Below are 18,800 nucleotides of genomic sequence, written 5' to 3'. Positions count from 1 at the left end.
AGATAATAAAGATGGGGGAAGATTTCTGTTTTTTTCTTAATAGGTGAAGAAATCTTGAAGACCAGAAATTGGATCTTATTGAATTTTGGTGGTTTTTTTTTTCTCTCTTTTTTTTTTCCTTTTTAAATTATATTGTTCAGCTATGGAAGATGGATTTTTTTTAAAAAATAATCTTTTGACTCTAAAGTTCATACTTAAATGAACTTTTTTTGTTTGTTTTTTTGTTTTTGTTTTTGTTTTTGAGGAGATAACTAGCCCTAGCTGTCTCCAGTCTGTGACAAAGGTTATTCAAATGGACTTAATCTCCCAGTAGTTGGGAAATGTTTTAAAAACACATCCTGTGTTTGAATTGTGGCTGAGAGGTTTCCTTGGCAATGTGAGGAGGAAAATTCTTTCTGCCTCATTATTATTAATTCATGGATTGAGTGTTGGTTCGACCTACAGGAGTGATAGATTGGAACTCAGTGAAGACACAGATGTTCCTGTTGAGAGCAACCAGCTAATGTAAGTGTGGAAATGGGTTTTTCCTCATTAAAGGAGTAAATATTTTTGTAACTTACGGCATAATTTTCCTGAATCAGTAAGGAAATAGCCACACTAAAGACATTTTTTTTCTTGTAATTGTTTATAAGCTTTTGGTTTGGGGTTAGAGGTACTCCCTCCCCCTCTTTGATAATACAGTACATGCACATTATAAAAACAATGTAGCCAGGGTGAAATCTTGTAATTACATCTCCTCAGAGAAATGTCACAGAAAAACACCCGTTAATAGTTTATCACAGCATAGTTCCATCTCCACACACATAACTGCCTCGTCTTCTTGAAATGACTAAGCAATGTGCCTTTATATGAATGCGCAATAATTTAACATATAGCTCATTGATAGATCTTTGGTTTTGCCCTTGTAAACAAAAATAGTTCCCACATCCCATAATAGGCCTATACACACATCTGTTTGAACTGTTTCTCAGAACCATTTCTCAGATATGAAATTGTAGAATTGTTACAATTAATTGTAAAGAGGTTGTACTAATTTACTGAATTTAATGAAGTCTTTTTGATTTGTCAAAGTTCCTGACATGTCCCTCTTACTAGAGATACTAATCTTTGGACATGCTGCTGATAGATCTTTTGTTATATAAAATGTTTTTCATTTTATGGAGTCAAATCTACCAATTTTATTGTTAAAGTTTTTAACTGGTATTATACTAGGAAAGGTTTTTTTCACCCTGAGCTTATAAAAAAATTAGCATGTATTTTTCCCCAGTGCCTGGATGGATATATACATATATATTTTTTAAGATTTTTTTAAAAAGATTTTACTTATTTATTTTTAAAAATGGGGAAGGGAGGGAGAAAGAGGAAGAGAAACATCAGTGTGTGGCTGCCTCTCACGTACCTGGCCTGCAACCCAGGCATGTGCCCTGTTTGGGGATCATAACCAGCTACCCTTTTTGGATTGTAGGCCAGCAGTCAATCCACTAAACCACACTAGCCCGGGCTTAAGTTTTTTTTAATATATATTTTTATTTATTTTTAGAGAGGGGAAGGGAGGGAGAAAGAGAGGGAGAGACACATCGATGTGAGAGAGGAACATAGATCCCTTGCCTCCTGTACGCACCCCAGCTGGGAACCAAACCGCAACCCAGGCATGTGCCCTGACTGAGAATTGAACCAGCGACCTTTCACTTTGCTGATGCCCAGCCAACTGAGCCACACTGGTCCGGGCTCCATGGTTGTATTTCTTATATTAAAAACGTAATCCAAGGATTGTGGTTACATGACATTGTCACTCTTCCTTCCATAAGCATAATAGACATTGTCAGATATTGGCTTGCCTTTTTGCTGAGTACAGTTACGAATTTACACTGTTAGTATAGTGCTTTAAATTAGTGATGGCTTGCTTTTATTCCCCTGGAATGTTTTTGTATGGAGTAGAATATTTTCAGATGGATGGTCAATTTTTTTATGTTAATTTTAGATGCCACCTTTTCATACATTACACTTACTCATAGATTCACTTGAATTCTGTTGATCTTGTACTCATTTATTTGCCAATATTATGTTTAAATGTTGCATTTCACATCTATTGTAAAGTCAGGTAGAGCAAGGCTCTTTTATTCTTTTTTAAAGTTTCTTTATTTTTCTCGGTTATTCTAGATTTTGCAGTCTGTCAAGTTCCAATAATAAACTCTCATCAGGATATTGACTTGAGTTGCATTCAAGGTATACAGTTTTGAGGGAAAAATAAACTTAATTTTAAGTCATTATCTGTCCATTATCCAGGTCTGCTGTGCATTAGTACATAGTTTTCATAGTTTTTTGGTTTTGTTTTTAATTCAGTGTGGGTCTTCTATACTTAACTCCTTCATATTCTTCATATGCATCTTAGAGTTTTATTGTAAATGAGATTGTTATCTGAATGATTGTTGCCGGCGTATAGGAAATCTACCAATTTTGTTTGATATCTTATTTTAAATATTTTTTAGTTGATTGCTAGATTTTTTTAGTTTGCAAGCATAGAATCTGCAGATGCTGTTTTTTTGCCTCATGCTTTCTAGCTTTTATACCTTTCCCCCCTTATTGTATATGCTAGACTGTTGAGTGATAGTGGAGACAGTGAGTGTTCGTTTTTCTTTGCCTTGAATGACCTTCTAGTATGCTGATAGTTTCTGATGATAAGTGTGTCTATGCTGTTTTAATTTTTAAAGCTATTTTAATATTTTTTTAAAATACCATTTTAAACCCTTTTTTCATTTTTATTATTTTTTCTTTTTGAAATCTTAAGATAACATGATTTTGGTTTTTGTTTTTACTCCCCTTTATTAATGTGTAATGACTTTCCTAATGTTAAGCCATTCTTAGTTCCAGAATAAACCTTTTTTGATCATATCATGTTACTTTTAATATACTGTGATTCAGTTTGCTTTAATTAGGATTTATCAGCTGTATCATAAATAGGATATCCAAAGCAGTTGTTTTAAATCTGTTTTAGAAAGCGGTGAAATAGTGCCAGTGATGTGGCTCTGTTCTTTTTCTTCTGTTGAGTTTTTTCTAAATTTCTCTCAGGTTAAAATACTTCCTTAAGTAATTTGTTCAAGAATATATGGAGTATATAGATCGTACAGTATTTGAGACATTTCACGTCTGAAAACTTCTACCAAGTCTTGAAATCTTAAAATGTAGTTTGCAAGGCTAAATCTCTCCTTTAAATTCTGTTGCTTAGCAGTTTGTCTTTGGGCATTTAAAAGATTGAGATATGAAGTCAGACATTAAGTCTGATTTTTCTTTCCCTTGTCACCATTGAAATTCAAAAATTTCACATATATGGTATAGAGATTTCTTGAAAGAAAATTTCTGCATGGCATTTGATGAGTTCCCCCCCCTTTTTAATAGTTCATTGTATTTTTTCCATTACCATTTATCCCCCTTATAGTCTCTTCAACTTCTACCCACCACCCCCTCCTCTCACCTCACTGTGATGAGTTTTTAAAAAGTTGATTCAGTTTAGGGAAATTTTCTTGTATTGTTATTTTATTATCTCTACCAATTCCATTTCTTACAGAATTTGATAAGAAACAGAGTCTTCTGGAATTATTTTCATGTTACATACCTTTTGTCTCATATTGATTGACATCTTTTTGCATTCCAGGAGAGGTCCTGCAATTGATATTTTATAATTCATATACTGTATTTTTGATCAGTGTTTATCCTTCTAGATTTGAAAAGAGATATTCTTTTAGATTTGAAGAGATTTCAAAATCTATTTTTGGAAGAAGAGGCTAAATTTTAGTTTCCTTGTTTTTTAAGCTTTTCCTTGTTTTTACTCTTTGTCATTTGTAGCCATATGTTCATTTGTATTAAGCTATGTTCTTTAAAACTTGATGAGAACATGAGGATTTCAAAAGAATTTTTTCATCAGTGGGGTAGGAGAGGGTCAATTAGTCACCTTGGCTTCCTGCTTTCAATCAGCTACTTTTTGTTAAAAAGTAATCAGGTTTTTCTTGGCATCCTGAATACTATTTTTTTCCTTTTAAAACGTAAGAAATATATCAGTATGCATCTTGGTTTTGGGTTTTTATTTGGGGTAGTAGTGGCTACTGTCAATTTTTAATCTCTAGATTTTCTTTTTGCCATTCTCTTGAGTAGCAATTATATTTTTTCCTCCTACTGAAGTTATAGAAGCTCGTCGTTTAAAACACCATATTTTGCTGTGTGTAACATGCACTTTTCTGCCTAAATTTCTGAAGGAAAAATAAGGATGTGCATTATACATTGTTGTAATGATTACGGGCCATGGGCATAATAATGGGCATGACAGTCCTGTGTATAATGTGAGGGAAAACATGAGTGCACATTGTACACTGCAAAATATGGTATATGAAGGAACTGTTTGTTGAAACATTAGTAAGGGGGGTGCCATATACTAAAGATTCAATCTCTCCATTACCCCCTGCCTACCCCTGAGGGAGTTTTGTAGAGCCCAAAGTGAAAAGCTTTGTTGCCATTTCATAGGAACCATTTTGTTGTTTGATCAGTATCTGGGGGAGTGGTTCCTGAAACCACCATTTCATGTGTCTTGAGATATCTATTTCAGGGATGAAATTAACCTCTAAAGCTTTTTTCTTTCCTTTCTCAAAAATTTATCTGTGGTAAAATGTTTTCATTCTTATCTAATTAATACGTTTCCTTTTTGTATATGTGTTATTGTAATTATTTGAGTATCCCTAGAGACTGGATGCCAATGGAAGGATTTTTGCTTCAAGCAGTTTTTTAAAATTACCTTTTCTCTCTCCAAGAATGCAGAATGCATTTCCTGGGATTTGGGCCAGGGGAATCCTGCTGTCAGTGAGGCGCTATTAAAGGTCCAGCCCTTGTGTCATTCTGTAGTGGACCAATTGTCAGGCCAGTTAGAGCAGACTTAATTTTTTTATTGTGTATATGTTGCATTATATTAGGAAATTTAATTTTGTTGTGAGCATAAAACAACATAATAAGTAGCCACCTATAATCCTACCACCCTAGGAATAACTACTGTTTAGTGTTATGCTCTTCCAGGTTTTTTCCTGTTGTTTCACATCCTCACCAGCATTCGCTAGTGTCATTGTTTAGGATTTTAGCTATTCTAGAAGGAATTTTGGATTCCTTAATGACATAGATGTTGATTATCTCTCCATATGCTTATTTTCCATCTGTATGCCTGCCTTGGTGAGGTGCCTGTTTAGATCTTTTGCCCATTTCTTAATTGTTTTATTTTTTTCTTGTTGAGTGTTCTTTGTATATTTTGGATGACAGTTCTTTATCAATTACGTGTTTTCGCAAAGATTTTCTTCCAGTCTTGCCTTTTCATTCTCTTTACAGTGCTTTTGCAGAGCGGAAGTTTTTTATTTTTATGAAGTCAGCTTGTCAGTGTGTTTTCTTTCATGAGTTGTGTATATGATGTTGTATCTAAAAAGTTATTGCCAAACCCAAGGTCACCTGGATTTTCACCTATTTATCTTCTAAGAGTGTTACAGTTTTTGCATTTTATATTAGGTCTATGACCCATTTTAATTTTTGTGACAGGTGTAAGGTCTGTGTCTAGATATATTTTTCCCATGTAAATGTCCAGTTGTCCCAGCATCATTTATTGAAAGGACTAGTCTTTCTCCATTGAAATTGCCTTTGTAGTCAAAAATTAGCATATAGCTACAATCAGCCCTCTGCATACACGGATTCCCAGCCTTGGGGTTGACCCTTGAACACCATGGGTTTGAACTGTGTGTGGGTCAGTTGAAAATACCTACATGTAAGTGGACCTGTGCAGTTTATTTTTTAGGAAGAACCTCAAGGACTTCTTTTTCTTTTACTTGTTTGTAATTGGTGTGCAACCCTTTGGCCATCTTAAGCTAGTTCTACAGGTGTTCTATAGAGAAATTTTTTCCTAACCTACTTAAAATTACATACTTTTAAAGTAAAAATGCTTGTGAAAAATACTGAAACTTTTGTTAGTCAAAAACATTTTAGTATGTCAGAAATGTAGATTTACCTCTGGCCAGTGTGACTCGGTTGGTTGGAGCATTGTCCTGTAAACCTAATAGTTTCAGGTTCAATTCCTGGTTATGGAACTTGCCTAGGTTGCAGCTTTGGACCCCTATCGGGGTGTGTTGGGGAGGCAGTGTATTGATGTTTCTCTGACATCAGTGTTTCACTCTTTTTGTCTTCCTTGATCTGTGGAATTAATTGATACATCCTCGGGTGAACATTAAGAAAAAAATTAAGAAGAAAGAAATGTAGATTTAGCAAGTATCTTATGTAAAGTAATCTAAGTCCCGTTAATATAAAATATAGGTCATTTGTTGAGTTAGCAGTGCTTATGTTGAAACTGTGAAACAAGCATCACAGAGAATACAAAAGAAAGAAGGGCATGGCTATCCTTAACAGAAAGTTTACATTATAGGTGAGAATGTGCATCACATAAGAATAAAATATGAGTCATGTGTTTACAAGGGTCTGTATATGCAAAAACATAGTAATACTAATAAAATTTGGTTTTAGTAATGTGATTTCATTAGTTTGGTGGTTAGGAGGAAGTCAGAAGAATTTACCTGAAATACTTTAATTCACTGTTTCCTCATTTTAGGATTACGTTTTAAAGGCGATTTCTGTGATTGAGTTGTCTTTTGGAAGATTAAATCCATTTCAAGAGGACTTGAAGCTGGTCCTCACCTTGAGGAAGCAGTGGCTTGTTTTCAAGAAGCCACTTCTGATCTCAGGATCTACCCAGCATGCCTAATCAAGGAGAAGACTGCTATTTTTTTTTCTATTCTACATGTACCAAAGTAAGAATTGCAATCTCTAAATAATCAGTTCTTTCTTTGATTTCCCTAATAAAATTGGACATTTTCAGTATACTAAGTTGTTTTTATGTTTTGTTTTTCTGAACTGTTTGTTATTTTGTCATTTTTTTAGTAAAGGATATCATTCCTAGGTGAATTCGTTCTTCATCATATTTTTTCTCTCCTCATTTTATGTTCTTCATATTCTACAAAAGTGAAAAAGTCTCTTACATATAATTAACCTGTTCAGGGTGCCTTTGGAATTAGGAGCACTTTGGCCTGTGGCTTACCAAGTTAGATTTTATTTGCCTTGTACTAAATGAATGGGTGTATTGTATTGTACTTCTAGAAACTGCCACGCATTGAATTTGACTTCCAATTTCCTCCTAATACTAAAACCATCTTCTAAATATGCTTTTGTAGCTTTTTTGCTTTTTTTTTTCTTTTGGTCAAAACTTCCTGGTCTTCTGCTTCATTGCAATGTAGTCCATTTAGATTAATCTGCTGTTTTCTGTTGTTCCTTTATGACTAATTCTATAAAGGTTGCATGTTATTACAAAAACTTTCCTTAAATCATCTTGGTGCTGTGTTTAACTTGGAACAGTTTTGAGCAAAGCCCTGATCCTACATACTAGTTTGCACAACAGTAACATTTTGTTTCAGATACTATCATTGTATAAAGTATATAGTAAAACACAGAGTTACACTTAAATCCTTCCCTGTTCACTTCCTTTCCTGATTTTTCGTTAAAAGCTAATCACACAAGTTGGGATGTCTAAAATGGTGTTGAAGGTGAACTATAAAATGTATTTTTAAAGAGTGTCTAGTACTCCCACTTGTCTTTTTTAACTTGTGTCATCTCTCAGCCTGTGTCATTCATGTTGTCAGATAAGATGAAGGATACCGACAGGAAACAGGTTGTAGAAAATTATAACTTTGTTGACCTCTGATTATAACTGTTATCCTGTCTCAGTTGTCTTCTGTCTTGCCTTTCTCTCCTTACTCCTCTGTCTAGTTGCCAGGAAACTATTATAATGAACATTTTCCTTGGGATCTATTTCAGTATCACAGTTCTTTTTTGTATTACTCTCTTTGTTTACAGGGTGACAGCTGTCCATTCCGTCACTGTGAAGCTGCGCTAGGAAATGAAACTGTTTGCACATTATGGCAAGAAGGGCGCTGTTTTCGACAAGTGTGCAGGTTCAGGCACATGGAGATTGATGTAAGTTTTGAATTTGTATTATAACAGGTAGTCTGATGCATTGATGGGCCATTTAAAAATATAAGGGGAAAATGACATTTTATGTAACTTGTGAGTTAAATTTCTAGGAATGATCCAGTGAAATTTCTGTCATTATTATAATGCTCACTTAATATCTACATGTTATGGAGTATGAATTGGTATCATTTTTCTGGAAGGCAGTTTGGTACTATATCTCATCCAGCCCTTCTCATCCTGCTTGGTCTTGGATGCTCATTCTGGGCAGACTGAGTATACCCTCCTCAACCTACATTAGGATTCCTTCTGCCAGAAGCTGTGCTCACCCTGCTCAGACTCCAGTGTGAAAACTATGTATATTTGGGGTGTATTTTCATTTCTATGTTTATTTTCAAACAATCTCAAACTTAAAAGTTTCAAGTACATTATAAAACTTTGTTTTCTAAGACATTTAGGAGTAACTTACTGATATTCCCTGTCCACCTCTAGATATTTTCATGAGTATTCCCTACAAACAAGGACATTCTCCTATGTAACCATAATAAAACCTTCAAAATTAGAAAATTAACATTAATATATTACCTTCATTTAATTCTCAGGTCTGACCGAGTTTTGCCACTGTACCAGTAACATTCTTTATTGTAGAAGGAGCGCGTCCAGAGTCAAGTGTTGCCTGCACTTGTCATGACTCGACAGTCACCTCCAGTCTGGATCACTCAGTCTTTGCTTGCCTTTCCTTGGTGTTGACACTTTTGGTAGTTACAGGGCAGTTATTTGGTGGAGTGTTACTCAGTTTGGATAAGTCTGATGTGGATTTCCTGATGACTAAATTCAGGTTTTGTATCTTTGGCAGGAATACCACACAGGTGATATTCTTCTGTGTGATAATGGTGTGCACACAATTGCATATGATTATTAAATGGCATACAATTTTAATGATCCCATTACTGCCGATGTTAACTTTGATCACATCATTAAGGTGTATATACCAGATTGCTTCACTATAAAGGTTTTATTTTTGTAGTACTTTGAAGAGAGGTACTTTGAGACCCTGTAATTATCCCATTTCTCATCAAACTTTCAGTATTTTTTGGTGATTTATATCCCAGTATTATATCCCAGCCTCTTCCTTCCTCTCAGTTACTGACATCACGCATGAGGATTCTTTTCCACAGGGACATTTGTGTTTGTATTTGTGTGAACTCATGGTTTCCCATTTTATTCAGTGTGTTATACTCCATTACTTTCTTATATTTTATCCTCAAATAGACCTAGATTTGGCCATTAAGAGCCCTTCAAGCTGGTTTTTGTGTCCTTTAGATGTTTCTATCATTCTCTGAATACCTCTTTGCTTTCTGGCTTAACAAGATTTTCTAGGTTCACCCTGTACTTTTCCTTCCCTAGCCTTGGAATCAGCCATATCTACAAGGAGCTCTGGTTACTATTAGTGAAAAATAGAATATAGAAATAAAATTTGAGCTGCTTCTTCAGTGTTACTGTTTCTAGGCCTACAATGGACAGAAGGGAATTTGTAAATGTGTGTACACATAAGACAAATTTACATCATTATTTATTACTTACGTATTGAAACTTATGAGTTCATCTCTGGCCGGTCTGGTTCAGTTGGTTGGAGTGTCATTCTGTAACTGAAGGGTCTCAGGTTCAGTCTCCAGGTGGTGCACACACCTAGGTTGTGGTTTCGATCCCCAGTCCGGGGACGCATGGGAGGCGACTGACCGATGTTTCTCTCTCTCCCTTCCTCTCTTCCTCCCCCTTTCTCTAAAAGCAATAAAAAAGTGTCCTCCGGTGAGGATTGAAAAAAAAAAATTGTGAGTTCACATACATGCCTCCAATTCACCAACACTATAGGCACCATCGTTTTTATACTTGTAACTCTCTTTTCTAAGTGAGAAACTTGGTTCTCATTGTCCTTAATATTACTTATTTGATCAGTTGCCTAGTTTTGTAAATCAGTATTATATCCAGCCTCTTCCTTCCTTTCAGGTTCTGACATCACACATGCTTTTCCACAGGGACATCTTTCTCACCTTGTTTTGGTGCTATCACCCTGTACCAGACCTCCCTCCGTGTCACTGTGAGGACTCCTTCCTCACCCTGCTTAGACCTCAACATCCTACTCAGGAGCCCTTTGCCCCCTATGGATGCCGTTTTCACGCCTGTGGGTTCTGATACTCTGTGTTGGGCAGCCCTCCCATGTGAAGTGCTCATTCTTCTCACCTTGTTCATTCTCCGATTCTGTACCAGGTACCCACTCAGGAAGATCCACCCCTTCTTATCCTGCTTGGTCTTGGGTGCTCATTCTGGTCAGGCTGTCCATAAGTATATCCTCCTCAACCTACATTAGGATTCCTTCTGCACCAGAAGTCTTGCTTGCTTTGCTCACCCTGCTCAGACTCCAACACTCTTGCCAGGCCATCCTCCTATGCAAGAATGTCATACTAACTTCTCAGGGTCTGACACCCTGTGCCAGTCCCACCTTGTCAAGTAGATCCTTCCCTTTCCCAGCATGAATGCCTACCTCTCTCAGCCTCACGTAATGACTTTGGACTGAATTGTTGGAGGGATTGGGGTAGGAAGGAAGAGACTAAATATGCAGTTTGTATGCCTGGGCTCATACAGCTACTCTGATTCTAGATTTATAGTCTCTTAACTGTCTTCCCTGCTCCCTGACTTCCAAATAGCAGGGAATTCACTAAAATTCACAGAAAGGTATATATACTCTGTAACTTTTGAAAAGTCATGTTGTAACACTGCTGGCAAAGTGTAAATTGGCACAACTCCTTGGAAAAGTGTGTCAGGGTCTCTAACCAACTGAGCTAGCTACCTGGCCAGGGCTTGTGTCAGGGTCTCTAAGGTCTACGTTTAGAGATTCACTAGAAGAACTCATGGGACTCAGCATGTAGTTGTATTCCTGGCTAAGATTTATTACAGTGATATATATAGTGAGGATACACTGTCTGAGCATAAAAGAACAGGCAGAGTCTGTAGGCATCCATATGGTTTCTTTATTATCTCTCCCTCCCATGAGAGGTCACACAGAGCAGACACTTCCCTCAGCCATGCAGCAGTGTGGTGTGATGTTTCTACCCAGGGAAGCCCATGAGAGACCTGAAGTTTTTATTAGTGTGGGTTGCATAGGTACTTCCTAATACATACCAAGCTCCAGACTCCCAGAAGGATAACAGGTGTTCAACATAAGCCATATTTGCACAAATAGTCTAGGCACATTCTGGGTGCCAAGTTTCCACATGCCACCCAAGGGCCAATCTTGCAAGCCAACTGTGTAATGGTAGCAGTTTTAAGGCTGCTCTATCAGCTCTTTTCTGCACAGAGGCTTATTTGGTTGCATCTTACAAAAGTACTATTATACCTGTGCCTCATATGTGCAAAGCAAGATAGATGCAGAATGACTCTTTGTAGCATAATTTGTAATAGGAAAATGCATGAAGTAATGAAACCTTCATTTAAAATATATTTTACCACATCCAGTGGTATGCTGGGCAGCTGTTCACAAAAAATGTTAAAAGGAAAACTACTTAAATTGATATGGAAAGGTCAGGATATATAATCAGTACAAAAGTAAGGGCCAGCAATTCCACTTCTGGGAATATATCCTAAGAATCCTGAAACACCAATTCAAAAGAGTATATGCACTCCCATGTTCATAGCAGTGCTATTTACAATAGCCAAGATTTGGAAACAGCCTAAGTGTGCATCAGTAGATGGGTGGATAAAAAAAACTGTGGTATATCTACGCAGCAGTAAAAAAGAAGGAATTCTTTCTTTTGATAGCATGGATGGAACTGGAAACTATTACGCTAAGTGAAATAAGCCAGTGGGTGAAAGACAAATACCATATGATCTCACTTATAAGTGGAATCTAATGAACAAAATAAACTTAACAAACAAAAATAGAATTAGAAACAAGGAACAGACAGCTGTAAGAGGGGTGGGTGTAGGTGGGGATTGGCTGAAAGAAGGTGAAGGGATTGTATAATGCACACATTTTTGCCAAAAATTTTGAGGGAAAAATAAGGATGCGCATTATATATGGGTAGTATGAAGGATATGCATTACACTTGAGGAGACCAAGATGTGGGTGTGCATTATACATAGTGCACATTCATGACAAAATACAGTAGTCAAAGAGCATATATTTATGACCCAGGAACAAAATTGGGACCCCAGGAACAGTAAGGAGCCTTTTACTGTAAACTCCTTTATATGAAGTCAATTTTTGTTATTTGTTGGCTCCATGATTGTAAATTTGTCTACTTTATAAAATTTATTTGTAACCCCCAAATCAATACTTGCTTTCATGGTTATTCACAGACATGTGCAGATCACTGAAAAATTTGAGTCTCCTAAGTCACCTAATGTACACATTTCCAGCTGAGATCAAACAAGGCAATTCTCTGCCTTTTGTTTCAGTTCTTGTAGTGTAAACAGGTGTTCTTTTTGTGGCCTATTTCAGTGCCTTTTGGGGGGGGCATTTTTTGTGCTTTTTTTTTATTGGTGATTTTCCTGATTGAAATGGCCCCCAAGGGTAGTGCTGTAGTCCTGTGTAATGTTTCTATGCACAGGAAAGAAGATATATGTAATAAAGTGTCATTCAAGTGTGAGTTAGAGTGCTATTGGCCTTGAGTTCAATATTAATGGATGAATGGTATATTGTGTATCAAGGAAGGTGTCTTTAGACACAAACACACACAAAACAAGATTGTATGTTGATCAGTTGGTCAAAATACTGTGACCAGAAGCTTGTAGGACCCTAATTCTCTTATACCGTTGGTTTATGTGCTTGCCTATTTAAAATTTAAAGAAATAGTTATGTTGGAGATTGTTACTCTGGAGGATGTATTGCTAAATGAAAAATTTACAGAATTGTATTAAATACCCTTTTTAAAAATGTATATCTACACATTTATATTTTTTAAGAAAAAAACTCTATACCAAAATAAGTGATTCTTTTGGGGTAATAGCATGACAGGCATTTATTTCTATTTTTCAAGCCATCTTTATTGTTTGTGTATTTTCATTTAGAAACAAAATCCAGTGAGTGCATTAAACAGGTCAAATAAATGTCATGTGACTCTTCTATATGGAGGACACTGAAAAAGTCATCCAGTCCTGACTGGTGTGGCTCAGAGGATTGAGCACTGCTGGCCTGCGAACCAAGGGTTCGCCAGTTCAATTACTGGTCAGGACACTTGCCTGGGTTGCAGGCCATGTCCCTGGTGGGGGGCATGTGAGAGGCAACCAAACATTGATGTTTCTCTCCCTCTCTTTCTCTCTCCTTTCCCCTCTCTCTAAAAATAAGTAAATAAAAATAACAAATAATTGAGGGAATTTCAGGGGAAAGGGGTGAAGGGTTTGTAGGAACAATTATAAAGGACACATGGACAAAAACGGGGGGGGTGGAAACAGGAGGGAGGTGGGGAGGGCTGGGGGTTAGGCTGGGGTGGGGGGAAAAGGCAGAGAACTGTACTTGAACAACAATAAAATTAGAGGAAAAAGAAACAACAAATAAAACAAAAAGAAGTCATCCAGTAATTTGAAAATTTTTTCCCAGAAAGGAGTAAAAACTTAAATACAGACTTAGGAACAAGGAAGATTGGCATTAGGTTCTACCTTGAGGAAGGAAGAATTGAGAAATTATTGTTATTCCTATCTTTTAAAAAATGATAGCTATTATACCTACCTTTTGGGTGTGTCAGGAAATTAATAAGTTTTATTCAAAGGTAAAGAAACTTACTTTTAAAATACAGGTTAAGCACTAGCTGGTGTGGCTCAGTGGATTGCGCGCAGGCCTGAGAACCAAAGGGTCACCGTTTGGATTCCCAGTCAGGGCATGTGCCTGGATTGGGGGCCAGGTCCCCAGTAGGGAGTGCATGAGAGGCAACCAGACATTGATGTTTCTTTTGCTCTCTTTCTCCTTCCCTTCCCCTCTATAAAAATAAATAAAATCTTTTAAAAATAAAACAAAATATAGGTTAAGTATGCACATGGCAGTAAACTCACGACAAATTTTTAAAACAGCTTATGCCAAATTGCCTCTTAAAGCTTTTGAGCTGTTGAGTTGACCAATAAGTTCATTTGGGCCCTGGTGTGACTTAGTGGATTGAGAGCCAGACTGTGAAGCAAAGGGTCACCAGTTTGATTCCTAGTCAGGACACATGCCTGGGTTGCAGGCCTGGTCCCAGTAAGCGGGTGTACGAAAGGCAACCACACATTGAAGAAATCTCCCTTTCTTTCTCCCTCCCTCCCCCTCTCTCAAAGAATAAATCTTTTTTTAAAAAAAAATTCATTTGGTTTTCTCCATAAAATGACTCTAGTAGCGCTTACTTGTCTTTAACTTCATTTGAAACAATTTTGTTAGATTATATTGTGACAGCTGTGAATATCAGTGTACATTTTGTTAAAAAAGTCAAAATGGGTGAATTTTTGTGTAGCTATTTTAATAATGAAAATGAAAGAAAATAAGCGACATTTTTGGCATATTATGCTTTATTATTTCAAGAAAGTTAAAAACACAACCAAAATGAAAAAAAATTTTGTGCAGTGTACGGACAAGGTGCTGTGATGGATTGAATGTGTCAAAGAGTGGTTTGTGAAGTTTCATACTGGAGATTTCTCACAGGACGGTGCTCCGTGGTTGGGTAGACCAGTTGAGGTTCATAGTGATAAATCGAGACATTAATTGAGAACAGTCAGTGTTATACCATGTGAGATAGCCTATATACTCAAAATGTTTAAATAAAGTTATTGGTGAAAATGAGAAATGTGTCCTTATTTTATGGGAAAAAAACATACAGACTTCTTGGCTAACCCAATACTTTACATTTCAGTTACAAGTATATGGGACTGCATGATTCTTGCACATTCCTACCAACACAGTGTGTTATCAAATTATTAGTCTCTCAGAATAGTAGAGTTTGATCTTTGCCCTTGTTTATACATTTAAGGCCTTTTTGTAATGGCTGTTGTATATGTTTCTTTCCTCCATATTTTAAAATTCCTGAATTAATGCTGCTGCTGTTTTCTGGAATTTTAAGCCTTAGGTTGCTTATTATGATGAGAGATCCATCATAATGCAGGTTACTAATCAGAGGTTAATTTTCAAAAATGCTTATTAGGTCTTTCCTTTATTGAACTATTTGTTAAAGTGGATATAGAAATATGCTTGAAGAGTTTTCACAAGGGGAATGATATACTTACTTGCTAGCACCTAGATCGAGAAACAGAATGTTGCCAACACTGTCTTCCCCCTTCATTGTTGTTAACCAACCCCCCCAAACTAATTGTCATCCTAACTACTCTACTCTTTTTCCATAAAGAAATTTTGCTTGTTTTGATCTTTGCACAAATGGCATCATATAGTCTGTGCTCTCTTCTGCTGGCTTCTTTCACTCTGCACCTGTGATGTTAAGTATAGCAAAGTCTGGGATAACATACTATTGTATGAAGATACTACAATGTATTTTCCCATTCTAGTGTTGATGTACATTTAGGTTGGTTCCACTTTGGAATAATTACAAATAGTATTGCTTTGAACATTCTTTATACGCATCTAATTTATGTATTCAAACTGATGTATATATTTCTGTTGGACATAGATCCTATGATCTATCATTTTATTCTAAATGTGCAGGTATTCTTTTTTTTCTCATTCTCCTTCATAAGAGTGAGGTAGCTTGAGAAGGAAAAAGACCATCTTCAGTGTGTTGCCTTTGCCTTGCTTTGAGAGGTCACAATGGGAAAATTTTTCTCCAAGCCTTAAACTTTCAGCTTCAAATAATAACTGTACTTTAGTCCTTTCTGTGTGCTAAGTTCTTTGTGTACAGTTAATGTTTCATTATAAGAAATTGTTATAAGAAATCAAAAGACAGCCATGGTTATTCCCGTTTTATAGCTGAGGAAAGTGAGACTTAGAGGCATAGAGGCAAAACATTGTTTGTCCAACATTACATGACCAATAAGTAGCGTAATAAAGGTTCAAACCCTTTTGTCTTAGATTCCATAATCTTAACTAACATAGTATCCTGCCTCTCAGAATTAAGTGTAGACATTTAGAGTTTCAGGATGAGGACAAGGAGGAAAGAATAGTAGAAAAACCACTCTTCTTTACTTCCTTTATCTCTTGATCATCCTCTGTGGAGTTTGTGGCTTTCAGCAATCCCTCTTCCCTCCTGCTCAAAATCACCTCACATGGTTCAGATTTTTGAATACCATATGTGAACTTTGACCAAATGACCAGAACAAATGACCAAATTAATACAGGTCACACTTCATTTTTTATTTGAAAACAATATGTTTTTCCTTCTTACAGAAAAAACGCAGTGAGATTCCTTGTTACTGGGAAAATCAACCAATGGGATGTCAAAAACTAAACTGCGCTTTCCATCACAACAGAGGACGTTATGTTGATGGCCTTTTTCTACCTCCAAGCAAAAGTGAGATGTTTTTAATTTTAAAAGAATAATTACTATATAATGGAACACCTATGCACACTGTCCAAAGTACTTTATGTACTTGCGTTATTTTACTATTGTGAGAAATGGTACTATTTCCACTTGACACTTTACAGATGAAGGAACTGAACTTTATTAGGGTTAAGTGATTTGTACACAGTTACAAACCATAAGTAGCAGGGTCATAATCAGAACTGTTGCCAAAAGCCATGTTGCCTCAAGTGTTTACATTACTATAGCTTACTTCATTCCCATCTTCTTGTCAGACCCATAGAGGTTTTTGAAAGAAACTTGATTCTCTGGGCCAGGGTTTGGCAAATCTGTTCCTCCAGCTGTTTTATAAAATAAAGTTTTATTGGAAGGAAACCATGCCCGTGCATTTTCGTATTTTGTGGGCCAAATTTTGTGCTTCTGCTGCAAAGTTGAGTAGTTAAATCTACAAAACCTATAATGTTTACTGTCCAGCTTTTTACAGAGAAAGCTTGCTAACCCTGCTGTAGACTAATCTAAAATAAAACATATGCTCTACCAAAAACTAGTTATTTCCAAAGTCCCTTTTAAAATAATTTCCTAGTGGAATGATTAGCCATTTAAAAGCCATATCAGCTATGTGATTAAAACTTGATGGCAACATATTTTCACCTTTATGAGGGGGAGGAAGTAGGCTCACTCCCTTCTGGTTTGGCTCAAAATGTTACCTACTATCTCCTAAAAGCTACTTATTGCTGAGGAAAAAGCCTACAATTACAATATTAAAATTACATGTTTACAATTTACAGTCACTATGCATCTAGCCTTCTATTTATTCTAGGTTTTGAGTGCCCACTTTGTGTTTACGAACAATGAAGCATTTACTAAAAACCACATTTTCTCTCCTTGGAAGTTTAGAACCTAATTGGGAAAATGGGGGAGTTGAGTAAAAAGATATAAGTGCTTGTAAGGAAAATGCACCAGGTTATTATAGGTGGTCAGGGACTTCTGTTGAATTGGGAGTATACCTTTTGTTTTTAATTTATGACTAACTTTGTATGTCTAGCTGTGTTGCCGACTGTGCCTGAGTCACTAGAAGAGGAGGTGAAGGCTTGCCAGCTCACAGTTCAACAGAACAAATTGTCTGTCCAGTCTAATCCCTCTCCTCAGATGCGAAGTGTAATGAAAGTAGAAAGTTCAGAGAATGTTCCTAGCCCCACACATCCACCAGTTGTAATCAATGCTGCAGATGATGATGAGGATGATGATGGTAAGTTTTAGTTCTTTAAGGTAAATAAATGTTCAGGGGCGCTTTGTGAATTAGAATCAGGATTAAAACTCTAGGCCTGTTTTTAATTGTACATTTGCCTTAAATGTTAATATAGATCAGTTCTCTGAGGAAGGTGATGAAACCAAAACACCTACCCTGCAGCCAGCTGCTGAAGTTCATAATGGATTACGAGTGGCATCTGCCCGGAAACCTGGGGTCAATTTAAAACAAGGTAAGAGGTGGCTGTACTGATGCTGGCTCCCAGATTTAACAGCACTATTGAATGTGTCCAAACTGTTTTAAATACATTTGAAATTTAGTTGATGATCACCACCACTTCCCCTTTCTCTGCCCCTGTTATATATACAATACTTTCTCTTACTTATTTAGAAAACATCTAGACATCTGCTATGTACAAATAAAATGCTAAGGTGAAAAAGGTGCTAGTTCCTCATGTGATTTCTGTTTGCACTTTTCAGGTGAATGTTTGAATTTTGGAATAAAAACTCTTGAGGAAATTAAGTCAAAGAAAATGAAGGAAAAATCCAAGAAGCAAGGTGGTAAGTCATCAGTTTTGACCAGATCATTGAACGTTGCTAGAGAAGAATAATTAGGACCCTTCCAATAATAAGGACACTTGGCAACAGCCAAAATAGTTTGCCTAATCATCCTGGTTTGAAGTAAAACACAGACTTACTTAAATCATGGTTTCATTGTAACTGTTTCAGTCTCTGACTATTCATAGCTAAGCACTGCAATTAAAGCACCCAAAAGAGCCCTGGCCGGCTAGCACGGTTTATTAGAGCCTCCTCAGATACGGCAAGGTTGCAGGTTCCTTCCCTAGTCGGGGTGTATACAAGAAACAACCAATGAATGCATAAATAAGTGGACAGCAAGTGATGTTTCTCTCTCTCCCCTCCTCTCTCTTTCTAAAATCAATAAATAAAATGGTAAAAAAGAACCCAGAAGAACTTGTTTATCTTGAGAAATAAAGTATATTTAAAAAGGAAATACTTTATTTTGTAGTAGAT

At 36.5% G+C, this 18,800-nt stretch overlaps 1 protein-coding gene across 1 annotated transcript in view; it reads left to right on the top strand.

Annotated features, from left to right (window-relative positions):
- The first annotated feature begins 6,684 nt into the window (after positions 1-6,684).
- Positions 6,685-18,800, top strand: part of ZC3H11A (zinc finger CCCH-type containing 11A) — a 28,882-nt gene continuing 16,766 nt past the window's right edge. The window contains exons 1-6 of the mRNA XM_024574968.3: positions 6,685-6,821; positions 7,921-8,040; positions 16,388-16,511; positions 17,566-17,769; positions 17,885-18,001; positions 18,249-18,329. Coding sequence (XP_024430736.2) covers positions 6,768-6,821; positions 7,921-8,040; positions 16,388-16,511; positions 17,566-17,769; positions 17,885-18,001; positions 18,249-18,329 — 700 coding nt within the window. The 5' untranslated portion in view covers positions 6,685-6,767. The remainder of the gene's footprint in view (positions 6,822-7,920; positions 8,041-16,387; positions 16,512-17,565; positions 17,770-17,884; positions 18,002-18,248; positions 18,330-18,800) is intronic.

This window comes from Desmodus rotundus, chromosome 12 (genome assembly GCF_022682495.2).
Source record: "Desmodus rotundus isolate HL8 chromosome 12, HLdesRot8A.1, whole genome shotgun sequence".
Taxonomy (NCBI): domain Eukaryota; kingdom Metazoa; phylum Chordata; class Mammalia; order Chiroptera; family Phyllostomidae; genus Desmodus; species Desmodus rotundus.
The sequence above is the reverse complement of the archived record's forward strand: the minus strand, read 5'-3'. Positions and strand labels throughout refer to the sequence as shown.